Raw genomic sequence first — 12,083 nt, forward strand, 5'->3', positions numbered from 1 at the left:
GGGCTGGTACGCTGAAATGGGAGCAATGAGGATCCCAAATTTTCACCAGTGAGTCAAAATATGTCTTTAAATTTGCGTTAAGTTTTGCGATGTATAGACAGGCCAAGCACAAACTGTCTTCCGATCTACTCATTTTTTTCTTATTTGCATAACTTTGCTAAAATCTCAGAATTAATATGGAAGTGCCACACACCATCACTAAGCCTCCTGTTCTAGAGAGTCATTGTCTTCGTTCACATTCGCTCATGCCCTTGTGTCTTAACAGCATTGTCCACTGGATTGCTAAAGAACTGGGGGTCAAGCTAAACGAATTCATCATGGAAGACCTCAACACTTTTTACCTGGTCCATGGTTTGAGGAAACGGACTTATGCAGTGAAAGCAAACCCAGACATCCTGAAGTATGATCTGTTAGAAAGCGAGAGGGGGAAGTCGGCCGATGAGCTGCTACAGCAAGCTTTGCAGAAGGTGTGAAAAGATGAAGATGACATTATTCCCTCTATAAGAGCTTTAAGTGAACTGATGCATTCCTCTAAATGTAAATCATATTGACTGCTTTTTCGACTACTGAGAAATTACTTTGGGGACTGAAAGTATTTTTGTGTGTATTGATTTCAGCTGATTATTAAAGTAAGTTTCAGAAGTTGATGTATTTTTTATAAACTTCAAAGTAAGTGTTATGGTTAATAATTTTGTATTTACATATCTAGGTGACATATTACCATTTTGAATGAGAGATTAAATCTTTTTTCATAAGCACACACTGACGTAGAATAACCTAAATATCTTTTCTGGTTAGATTATGGTGATATGGGTTTACTGTGTAACTGTGATTGTAACTTGTAACTGTAATAGTTTTGTTTTGTTTTTTAATGTAGGTGGAAGATGAAGTGGAGGCCCATGGCTGTAAAGCTGCACTTAAGAAATACGACCACTACTCTGTGAAGGTAAAGAACACTCTGACTTCATGGTATTCCACACAATAAAAAGTCTGAAACACATGTATTAAGTTAATTATGTTCCTCTGTCACACTGAGACATGGGGCAAGAGAACAGATTTTTCAAGAAAAAAAAATGAAGATGAAATTTGAAGGAGTGATCACTCAGTGTAGAAAATATCTGTGCTTGATTTGACAGGAATATCTGAGGGAAGCAGGTGGTTTGAGTGCAGAGGCAGTGAGGATGATCGGAGACTTGCTGAATGAACAGAGCCTCATGCACCTGGCTCTCACCGAGATGATCTACATCAACAGCGATGTCAGCGACAACACCAAGTAAGATTAGTTCATGCATCTTTGCATTCACTCTTGTTCATTGTGTTGCACTCAACCAGTGACGGATGTTCAGCTCTTGCCCACGTTCTCATCTGTCAGACAGTTTGTCTTTACAAAGAAAAAAGTTACTAAGATTTTTGAGTAGAGAATTCCAGATTCGTACGCTTGGTGGTATGATTGCATAGACAGTGTTGACTTCTCATACTGTGTACAAAATAAGTAAATCATTTTGTCACGTTTGTGCTCAGTTCAGTGAGAATAAAGATTTGTCTTTTTGTTTTGAAGGTACGATGAAGTGACTGGTGGGACAGATCTTCTGGCCAAAGCTTTTCTTACTGTCCTTGACGTCCCTATCCTCCTCAACTCCAAGGTCAAGCGCATCAGCCAGTCAGCTAAAGGTGTCACCGTATGGTATCAGACAGACAACCAGTCCTCTTTGACAGACCTTCACGCAGACGTTGTCCTGGTAACGACCACAGCCAAAGCAGCCCTGTTCATTGACTTTGATCCACCTCTCTCCATCAGAAAGATGGAGGCCCTGAGAGGGGTCCATTATGAAAGCTCGACCAAAATCATCCTCACCTTCAACGAGACGTTCTGGACAGAGGACGGCATCAAAGGAGGAAAGAGCATCACCGACAGGCCCTCTCGTTACATCTACTACCCCAGCCACAGTTTCCAAAAGAACAAGACCATCGGCGTCCTTCTGGCTTCCTACACCTGGTCTGATGACTCCCTCCTCTTCCAAGGAGCAAGTGATGAGGACCTGAAAGAGCTCGTTCTGAGAGATTTGGTGAAGATCCACGGTGAGCGGGTCAGGTCTCGCTGCACAGGGGTGGTGGTGAAGAGGTGGAGCATGGATCCTCACAGTTTGGGTGGCTTTGCCCTGTTCACACCCTACCAACATTTAGAGTACTCAAGGGAGCTCTTTAGACATGAAGGCAGGGTTCACTTCGCTGGCGAACACACAGCCTTCCCTCACGCTTGGATCGAAACGTCTATGAAATCTGCGATCAGGGCTGCTACCAACATCAACAAAGAGGCGCACAAAGCAGCAGCTAAACACCGAGGGGAGCTCTAGGCTGTTGAATCCACTTTGTAGAAGAGTAGAAAAATTACAAAAGAGTATTGTGCATTTTCTTGTTGATTGTGTTGCTTTAAGGTTTTTTTTTTTTTTTTTACTGATTATTACAGATTATTTTCTCAATGAACTGATTAATTGCTTTGTCTCTCAAATATCAAAAGTAGTAAAAAATGGCCATCACAACTTCACGAGTACAACAAGACGTCTTCAGATGAGTTCACTGTATTTTATTTCCTATTATATGGCAAAAAATATGCAAATCCTCATACGTGGGAACTTTCAACAAGCAAAATGTTGAAAAATTAATAAATCAATTTACCAAAATTGTTACCAATAAATTTCCTTTGGATTGATTAGTCATCTAATTGTTGTGGCTCTAATTACTTGCCTGAAAACTGAGGCTCACTGTGATGTAATCCAGATCAGACGTTTCACACTGCAAACAGCATAATCAGATGTCATTTGTGCAGTCATTTAGCAATAACTGACTCTGATGGGCGGCTGTGGCTGTGGCAGGTCGTCCACTTATCAGAAGGTCGGTGGTTAGATCCCACGTGTCAAAGTGTCCTTGGGCGAGGCACTGAACTTCAAATTGCCTCTGATGGCTGTTCCATCAGTGTATGAATGTGTGAAGCGCTCCATGCGTAGGTGTAAGTGCTGTATGACTGTGTGTGTGTGAATGTGGTTCACATTGTAAAGCACTTTGAGTGGTCAATAAGACTAGAAAAGAGCGATATAAGCAGTCCATTTACCATTACCAATGAACAGTATGTACACCATTCCTCCATGCTTGAAGTGTATGAGCAATGCTCACAAAGCTTTCCTCTGCTGTTAAAAACATGTCCACTGTAACTACCTCTCAATAAAGAATTTTACTGTTAATTAATGATGGGAAACAAGTACTGAACTTTGTTGACCTCAGCTGATGACTTAGCAGGCATTGCAGTGGCATTAAAGGCCCATATTGTATGAAAGTACATGTCCATGTGTTTGTGATTATAAAGCAGGTCTAGGTTCTATATTAATACTGTGAAAGTATCAAAGCCTCAGTCCACAGAGAAATGCACACAGCCTGTATTCAGAAACTGAGCCTTAAAACCAGCCGTCAGGACTTCTGGAACTTTGTGATGTCATAATAAAACAGTCACCACCCTCAGCCACACCACAAGCCCCGCCCACCTGGACCCACCATCCAACCTTGCAGGATTTGGTTTCTCTGAATGTTAACCTGAAATCTGCTACATTTTCATTAGATTGTTCAAAAAACAGTCAGCCAATCAGAAGAGGGGCTCACAGCCTGTAAAACTACACTGAGATGGTTTTTGGTTCTTAACACCACAAATATATCTTTTCTCATGGAGATCAACACTTCAAATAAAACACAGGGAAAGTGTAAAATATTCACCTTTAAATACATCACCTGACCCTCAGGAGTTATTACAGAATTAAACTTGTCTTCTCAGTTTGGGGTAAACTCTGAATAGTTTATTTCCTGTGCATGCTCAGTTGATGTATACATAGCTTTTTGTGTTGTGTCTATCAGGGTCTGTCCCCTTTCACAAGCTGACTCAGTCAGGATTCGAACATTGACCGAACACACTGATTCATTCCAAAAAAACATAATCTTCAAAAAAACAAACCACAACACACAGCCACCTTTAAAAAATCTTCTACTTTATGTGAAGTGATTGTATATAGCAATAGGCAGTCAATAACAGCAGACACCACTGACAAATGGTAAATACAGACAGAGAGCAGGCAAGTGACAATAAGAAACTTCTGTTTCAGGAAGCTTAGCATGTGTTACAAGGAACAACAGAGATATTTGCTCATACAAATTAGCAGTTTGTGCTCTAGTATTGTATTATTAATTAAACTCAATGAAATATTAATGCTCTGAAGGTCTTAATTTGTACTTTTAAATAAGTTTCTATATCTGGATTAGTAACCTGTGCTCCTCACCTGCTTGATCTGTGCCTTCATATTAGCTCATTTGTTAGCTCCAAATTAGTAAAATGAGTTAATCTGTGCTCATATGTGTTCATTCATGGTCATGCAAACATTTGTGAACTGAATTTATTGGTTGATGCTCTTGAATCATATGGTATATGGTGAGAGATGTCATGCAATTATTCTAAATGAGCATAAATGTCAAACACAGATGTCGTTCACATCCTGTATGAATAATAAACATGCTAAGGAAATGGTTAATGAAATTTGAATTACTTTTGTAATTTGCGAGCATATGTTACTAAATTTGGGGATTGAATTACTAATTATTGGAAGACAAAAATGCCAGTTATGTGTACAAGTCAGTAACCTGCAAACATGAATTCATGTGCATGAGTTAGAATTCAAATTGAATCCCTCTGTAGAAACTCAAAACTCTTAAGATCTTACAGGGACATCACATCTGACCTTCTATGCTAAAACTTGCAATAACAAGTTCTACTATAGTGAAATGTAATCTTAACTAATTTAACAAAGTTGTCTGCAGATCATATACATTTATTGTCCATTGGTGCAATGACAACAGGACAGTTTTCCTGCTCTGTGCAGAAACAGCACAGGTAACAGCAGAATGCTGGGCAGCGTCAACCAGTTTGCAGATATCAGCAGAAGACACCCGTCAATACTACTCAGCAGATGTGACCTGTCCAGAGCAAGACACAAGAGCATCCCTGCAAGGCACAACACCAGCACTCCCATAATGGCTGAAATAGTGTAGAAAGCCCTCTGCTTTGATTGGTCAACCCGCACCCTGACCCCACCCACATCCCCTGGCCCTGGACGAATCAGAACACGGAGAACACAAAGGCTGCAGAAAGAGACGACAACTAAAGACAAGACCAAGAGGCAGAAAAATGGGATATCAGGAAACCCAGGGAGGTACAGAGCTGTCACACCAACCCATCCAAAACAAAGCAGCCACACACACACAATGCTGACATTTCTGATCCTGACCCCCCCTGACTGTTTCAGCCCCAAGTAGGTGACAGGGTGAACAACAGCCAGGTATCGCTCCACACAGGTCAGGAGGTGAAAGAACATCTGCCCTGGGTACACAACAGCCATTGCATAAGTCCCCACTGCAGTCACCTCTGAGAGACCAGTGTATGAGCCACAAAAGTAAAAGATGACCCCCAACATATAGATCAGCTCCACAGCCACCATGTGGTAGGTGAAGATGTCAGAGTGGCTTGTTGTTGCACAGGAGCGCTGCTGCCGCCACCGTCGGTGACCCAGGTAGAAGACGAGGGAGGAGAGTGGGAGGAGGAGGAAGATTCTGGTGATGGTGAAGGCAATGAAGATTAAATATATAGTTCTTATGTCTGAGCAATGGAAGTTGCCAGAGGAAGAGGAGTTGACTGACATATTGGTTTGAGTGGTATTGCTTTTGTTGAGGCAAGGGAGAAAAGAGAAACAAAAATAAATTACAGTATAGTGCAGTGTACAGTTTTTCAGGAAACATTACAATATTTCAATGCTGAAAAAAAGTTCATCTTACAACAGTTTTTTCATTTGTCTTTACTTTTATAATTCAGCTAATATCAAACCATTTACTATCAGACATGGGCTTCCATAAAATGTTCATAATATAAAGGAGAAACATTAAAAAAAACATTTTCAAAGGAAATATCTTATTAAAGTTCAATTTGAATACTTTTATAATTAAGTTAATATCGAACCATTTCACTGTGTTTGTCTATGACAGCAGCGGATACATTTGCTTGAGCATTGTGATGTTAGTGTTGTTTTACAATCCTATTCATAAAAACACTCAATAAGTAGTTACTTTGTATATCGATTGAATTTATTTATATTTCATTTATTTATTTTTACTATCAGAAATGGGCTTCCATAAAATGTTCGTAATATAAAGGAGGAACATTTATATTATTATTATATCTTATAAAAAAGATTTTAAAAAATCCCTCATTGAGTTTAAAGTTCATGAAAATTACATTGGTCATTTACAGTTCAATTTGAAAACTTTCAAACTTACTTACGTCTGTACATCCAACAAACAGTATTGTGTGTCAAAGTTCTTAAGCAGGAAATAATTATCAATCACAATTTAAGCAAGCATAATATTGATGTTTATTTATTGTATGTAGATTTAAAAGAATTTACTTGGCAGCAAATTCCTCTCCATCATCCCTATTTGATTTTATTGAAAATACCTGAGTTCATCTCTTTTTTTTGGCAGAAAAGGGCTTCCATATCATAATGTGATGCAAAAACACTGAAAAACATTTTCAAAGAAAAGATCTTATTGAACCCAATCCCTTCTTGTGATGAAAGTTCAAAAAGTGTTACCTATATTTTAGAAATAATTTTCATTTAAACATAAAAGAATGACATAACGTTAATGTAGAGAGGAAAGCTGTGTTAAAAGAAAGAAAAACAGTTTCCTGAGTTTTAGTCAATACAGCAGCATGAAAAATGGTAACATCTGTGGAAAATCAAGCATTTACGATATGAACTGAAAACATAACCTGAGTGAAGGATATTCACCTTGTCAGCAGTGTTTGGTGCTGATCTTCTGTCTCCTGTAGCTCCAAACTCACTGACACCTGTTCTCAAGGGTCTGATCCTGATATATTTTAATATATTTTAATGCATCTGTGTGTGGGTGTATTAATGGTGCTTGTCACTGTCAGACTGACAAACTCTGACAAAGGACTGTGGGTGTTGGAGTTTTGCGTGCTATCAAACAAATGAGTGGTGCTTGTAGGGTCACAGAAGGCAAATTTTCTTCTCTCATTATCCTTCCATTGGGAGGTCAGAGCACAGGATCAGCTGCTGATGAGCATCACTGGTAGTGATGTTGCTTGAGGATATTTCAGTGACACAGTTTGAATAACAGTTTGTTTTTGTGTCAAAAAAGTCTTAACAGTGAGGATTAAACAATAAATCATAATTTTAAAATCAATGCATTTTTCTTTTAAATTAACCTCCAAACACAAAGCCTTTCAGTCAGTCATGGTGTTAAGATATTTCCACACCAATATCATTAATCTAACCTGTTAGACAGGATTCAAATGACCTGCAAACAAAGACTGCTGTTTATTCAAATTAGATAGTGCCATGCAGACAGGGCATCTGTGTGTGCAGACTGCAGTCTCATCACAGTGTGCTTCATAATGACCATGGCCATTCTACAAATAAAGCTACTGTCATTTTAAGAGCCAGGTTTGACCTTTCAGTCGCACTCTATCAGTTCAATGAATCACTGCAGTCATGACTGCACCTTCAAACATGCTGCCATTCATCAGAGACTCTTTTATATTTGTTTTTCACAGGCTAATTGTGGGCTGTGATGATCACATTATAAATGATCACAAGTGAATGCAGAAAATTCTGGAACGGCCACATTATGATGTCCATGATGAAGTTTGCTGATCTTATGAACAGGGGCAGGCTTCATATCAAGCTTTTTATTCTACAGGTTCTACAAGTAAGTCGGTGCACTCAGTTGTTTCAGAGTCGTTAGGTTCTGTAAACTATGTTACAAACAAGTACTCCAATACTTTCAACAACTCTCACTTGTATTGGAGTAATATTTGACCAGGAGTATCTATACTGTGACTCAATGGAGTTGTGTACTTTGCCCACCTCTGCTTATGAAAAAGAAGGGGGACTAGAACTGAGCCCTGTGGTATGCCAAAAGTGCTACGACTTTGGTCCATCGTTTAGCAGTTTTTATACAACTTCTCCCAGCACAGTTAAAGAATATTAAAAATATATAGATATAACAATGTCAGAACTGTCTTATAATGATGAGTGAAGTTTTGGATCTGATTCTATTATATCCTGATCTATTCATTATGAACTTATTGAAGTATTAAATGCTATGTTGTGTATTTTAAAAAGTCTATTAACATCTTACAATCTACACTCTAAAAAGCCTTTAAGGAAGTAATTTGTGTGCTTTCAAGGTGACACAATATCCATGTAGTCGCTGAAGTCCCAAAAGAGGATTTTTTTTATCTGTGCTGACAAGATTCAGATATTGTGCAATAAAAAAGTTTAATATTTGAGGACTCCATAGAGACTGCTATTATTTCCCATGTTTATATGTGGATCCGATCTGATCTGATCCAATCCTCATCCAGATTCAGTGTTGCGTTTACAGCCTGGTAGTTTTCCTGCTTGGTGCACAAACAGCAGAAGTACCATCAGACTGCTGGGCAGAATGAGCCAAGAATGACCTGTCACCACCACACGCTTACCACTGTTGCTCACTGTATCTGAGGAAAGCAACAGATTAAAAACCAGATTCCCCCCAAACCTCAACAACAACACTCCCATAATGATTGTGATGTTGCGTAAAGCCTTTTGCTTCGATTGGTGAATGCGCACCCTGTCTTAAATTTGCAAGTTTTGCTATGTATAGACAGGCCAAGCACAAACTGTCTTCCAATCTACTCATTTTTTTCTTATATGCATACCTTTGCTAAAATCTCTGAATTGAATTGGAAATGCCGCACACCATCACGAAGCCTCCTGTTCTAGAGAGTCAAACAGTCATTGTCTTTCTTTCACATTCGCTCATGCCCTTGTGTCTTAACAGCATTGTCCGCTGGATTGCTAAAGAACTGGGGGTCAAGCTAAACAAATTCATCATGGAAGACCTCAACACTTTTTACCTGGTCCATGGTCTGAGGAAACGGACTTATGCAGTGAAAGCAAACCCAGACATCCTGAAGTATGATCTGCTGGAAAGCGAGAGGGGGAAGTCGGCCGATGAGCTGCTGCAGCAAGCTTTGCAGAAGGTGTGAAAAGATGAAGATGACGTAGAATGACCTAAATATCTTTTCTGGTTAGATTATGGTGATATGGGTTTACTGTGTAACTGTGATTGTAACTTGTAACTGTAATAGTTTAAAATAAATATGACCACTACTCTGTGAAGGTAAAGAACACTGTGACTTCATGAAATTCCACACAGTAAAAAGTCTGAAACACATGTATTAAGTTAATTATGTTCCTCTGTCACACTGAGACATGGGGCAAGAGAACAGATTTTTCAAGAAAAAAAAAGATTAAGATGAAATTTGAAGGAGTGATCACTCAGTGTAGAAAATATCTGTGCTTGATTTGACAGGAATATCTGAGGGAAGCAGGTGGTTTGAGTGCAGAGGCAGTGAGGATGATCGGAGACTTGCTGAATGAACAGAGCCTCATGCACCTGGCTCTCACCGAGATGATCTACATCAACAGCGATGTCAGCGACAACACCAAGTAAGATTAGTTCATGCATCTTTGCATTCACTCTTGTTCATTGTGTTGCACTCAACCAGTGACGGATGTTCAGCTCTTGCCCACGTTCTCATCTGTCAGACAGTTTGTCTTTACAAAGAAAAAAGTTAAGATTTTTGAGCGGAGAATTCCAGATTCAGAAAGGCTTTGTAAGGGTGGGTTGCTGTTGCTCTTCAACAATCTGACGAGCACTTTGTTTGAAGCAGTGATACCTTTATTAGGTCAGTAATTTTAAAGAAATAATGATGTTAATGACTCTTCCCCTCCTCCAGTTAAATTGCTTTTGCATATCGGTTATAGGTACGCTTGGCTGTATGATTGCATAGACTCTGCACCTTAAAGACATATATATCTTAAAGAGATATCTGGTTCATTGCCAGTTTTGGGTCTAAAGTGTGACGAGTATTTGTGTTTATTTGGCTTTATTGGAGCAATCTTTAGCTAACCTGCATATATTAGGAAACACTGTATTTATTGTCTTTTTTTTTTTTTTTACTTTGAATTGCACCTGTATTATGTCTGCCAGAAGCAGGGGGAGCCACTGGCAGGGATATCTTGGTGACAGATCACATGCTGTAGTTGGCTGAGGCTGAATAAATGTGACCAGATTATCACACAGTGTTGACTTCTCATACTGTGTACAAATAAGTTAATCACTTTGTCACGTTTGTGCTCAGTTCAGTGAGAATAAAGATTTGTCTTTTTGTTTTGAAGGTACGATGAAGTGACTGGTGGGACAGATCTTCTGGCCAAAGCTTTTCTTACTGTCCTTGACGTCCCTATCCTCCTCAACTCCAAGGTCAAGCGCATCAGCCAGTCAGCTAAAGGTGTCACCGTATGGTATCAGACAGACAACCAGTCCTCTTTGACAGACCTTCACGCAGACGTTGTCCTGGTAACGACCACAGCCAAAGCAGCCCTGTTCATTGACTTTGATCCACCTCTCTCCATCAGAAAGATGGAGGCCCTGAGAGGGGTCCATTATGAAAGCTCGACCAAAATCATCCTCACCTTCAACGAGACGTTCTGGACAGAGGACGGCATCAAAGGAGGAAAGAGCATCACCGACAGGCCCTCTCGTTACATCTACTACCCCAGCCACAGTTTCCAAAAGAACAAGACCATCGGCGTCCTTCTGGCTTCCTACACCTGGTCTGACGACTCCCTCCTCTTCCAAGGAGCAAGTGATGAGGATCTGAAAGAGCTCGTTCTGAGAGATTTGGTGAAGATCCACGGTGAGCAGGTCAGGTCTCGCTGCACAGGGGTGGTAGTGAAGAGGTGGAGCATGGATCCTCACAGTTTGGGTGGCTTTGCTCTCTTCACACCATACCAACATTTAGAGTACTCAAGGGAGCTCTTTAAACATGAAGGCAGGGTTCATTTCGCTGGCGAACACACAGCCTTCCCTCACGCTTGGATCGAAACGTCTATGAAATCTGCGATCAGGGCTGCTACCAACATCAACAAAGAGGCGCACAAAGCAGCAGCTAAACACCGAGGGGAGCTCTAGGCTGTTGAATCCACTTTGTAGAAGAGTAGAAAAATTACAAAAGAGTATTGTGCATTTTCTTGTTGATTGTGTTGCTTTAAGGTTTTGGGTTTTTTCTTTACTGATTATTACAGATTATTTTCTCAATGAACTGATTAATTTCTTAGTTAGGTGTCCATGTGTTTGTGATCGTAAAGCAGGTCTAGATTCTATATTAATACTGTGAAAGTATCAAAGCCTCAGTCCACAGAGAAATGCACACAGCCTGTATTCAGAAACTGAGCCTTAAAACCAGCCGTCAGGACTTCTGGAACTTTGTGATGTCATAATAAAACAGTCACCACCCTCAGCCACACCACAAGCCCCGCCCACCTGGACCCACCATCCAACCTTGCAGGATTTGGTTTCTCTGAATGTTAACCTGAAATCTGCTACATTTTCATTAGATTGTTCAAAAAACAGTCAGCCAATCAGAAGAGGGGCTCACAGCCTGTAAAACTACACTGAGATGGTTTTTGGTTCTTAACACCACAAATATATCTTTTCTCATGGAGATCAACACTTCAAATAAAACACAGGGAAAGTGTAAAATATTCACCTTTAAATACATCACCTGACCCTCAGGAGTTTTTACAGAATTAAACTTGTCTTCTCAGTTTGGGGTAAACTCTGAATAGTTTATTTCCTGTGCATGCTCAGTTGATGTATACATAGCTTTTTGTGTTGTGTCTATCAGGGTCTGTCCCCTTTCACAAGCTGACTCAGTCAGGATTCGAACATTGACCGAACACACTGATTCATTCCAAAAAAACATAATCTTCAAAAAAAAAAAACCAAACCACAACACACAGCCACCTTTAAAAAATCTTCTACTTTATGTGAAGTGATTGTATATAGCAATAGGCAGTCAATAACAGCAGACACCACTGACAAATGGTAAATACAGACAGAGAGCAGGCAAGTGACAATAA

At 39.8% G+C, this 12,083-nt stretch overlaps 2 protein-coding genes across 2 annotated transcripts in view; both read left to right on the top strand.

Moving 5' to 3' along the window:
* LOC139607224 (L-amino-acid oxidase-like) overlaps positions 1–3,243 on the top strand; it is a 6,118-nt gene extending 2,875 nt beyond the window's left edge. The window contains exons 4-8 of the mRNA XM_071459937.1: positions 1–48; positions 266–467; positions 878–946; positions 1,137–1,273; positions 1,559–3,243. The exon at positions 1–48 is cut by the window's left edge and continues 65 nt beyond it. Coding sequence (XP_071316038.1) covers positions 1–48; positions 266–467; positions 878–946; positions 1,137–1,273; positions 1,559–2,354 — 1,252 coding nt within the window. The 3' untranslated portion in view covers positions 2,355–3,243. The remainder of the gene's footprint in view (positions 49–265; positions 468–877; positions 947–1,136; positions 1,274–1,558) is intronic.
* Positions 3,244–9,255: 6,012 nt separating this feature from the next.
* On the top strand, positions 9,256–11,273 carry LOC139607125 (L-amino-acid oxidase-like). Its single transcript, XM_071459773.1, has 3 exons — positions 9,256–9,276; positions 9,469–9,605; positions 10,338–11,273. Exons 2-3 carry the CDS (start codon positions 9,514–9,516, stop codon positions 11,131–11,133), a joined length of 888 nt encoding a protein of 295 aa, XP_071315874.1. The 5' UTR covers positions 9,256–9,276; positions 9,469–9,513; the 3' UTR covers positions 11,134–11,273.
* The last annotated feature ends 810 nt before the right edge of the window (positions 11,274–12,083 follow it).

The sequence above is a fragment of the Trachinotus anak genome, unplaced genomic scaffold (assembly GCF_046630095.1).
Source record: "Trachinotus anak isolate AG129_WGS33_773 ecotype Australia unplaced genomic scaffold, CSIRO_AGI_Tana_v1 ptg000023l, whole genome shotgun sequence".
Lineage (NCBI taxonomy): Eukaryota > Metazoa > Chordata > Actinopteri > Carangiformes > Carangidae > Trachinotus > Trachinotus anak.

Excerpts from the sequence above, each read along its gene's own strand:
- LOC139607125 (XM_071459773.1), top strand. The coding sequence starts at position 9,514 with ATGATCGGAGACTTGCTGAATGAACAGAGCCTCATGCACCTGGCTCTC. Across the intron at positions 9,606-10,337 it reads GATGTCAGCGACAACACCAA|GTACGATGAAGTGACTGGTG; the intron begins GTAAGATTAGTT and ends TTTGTTTTGAAG.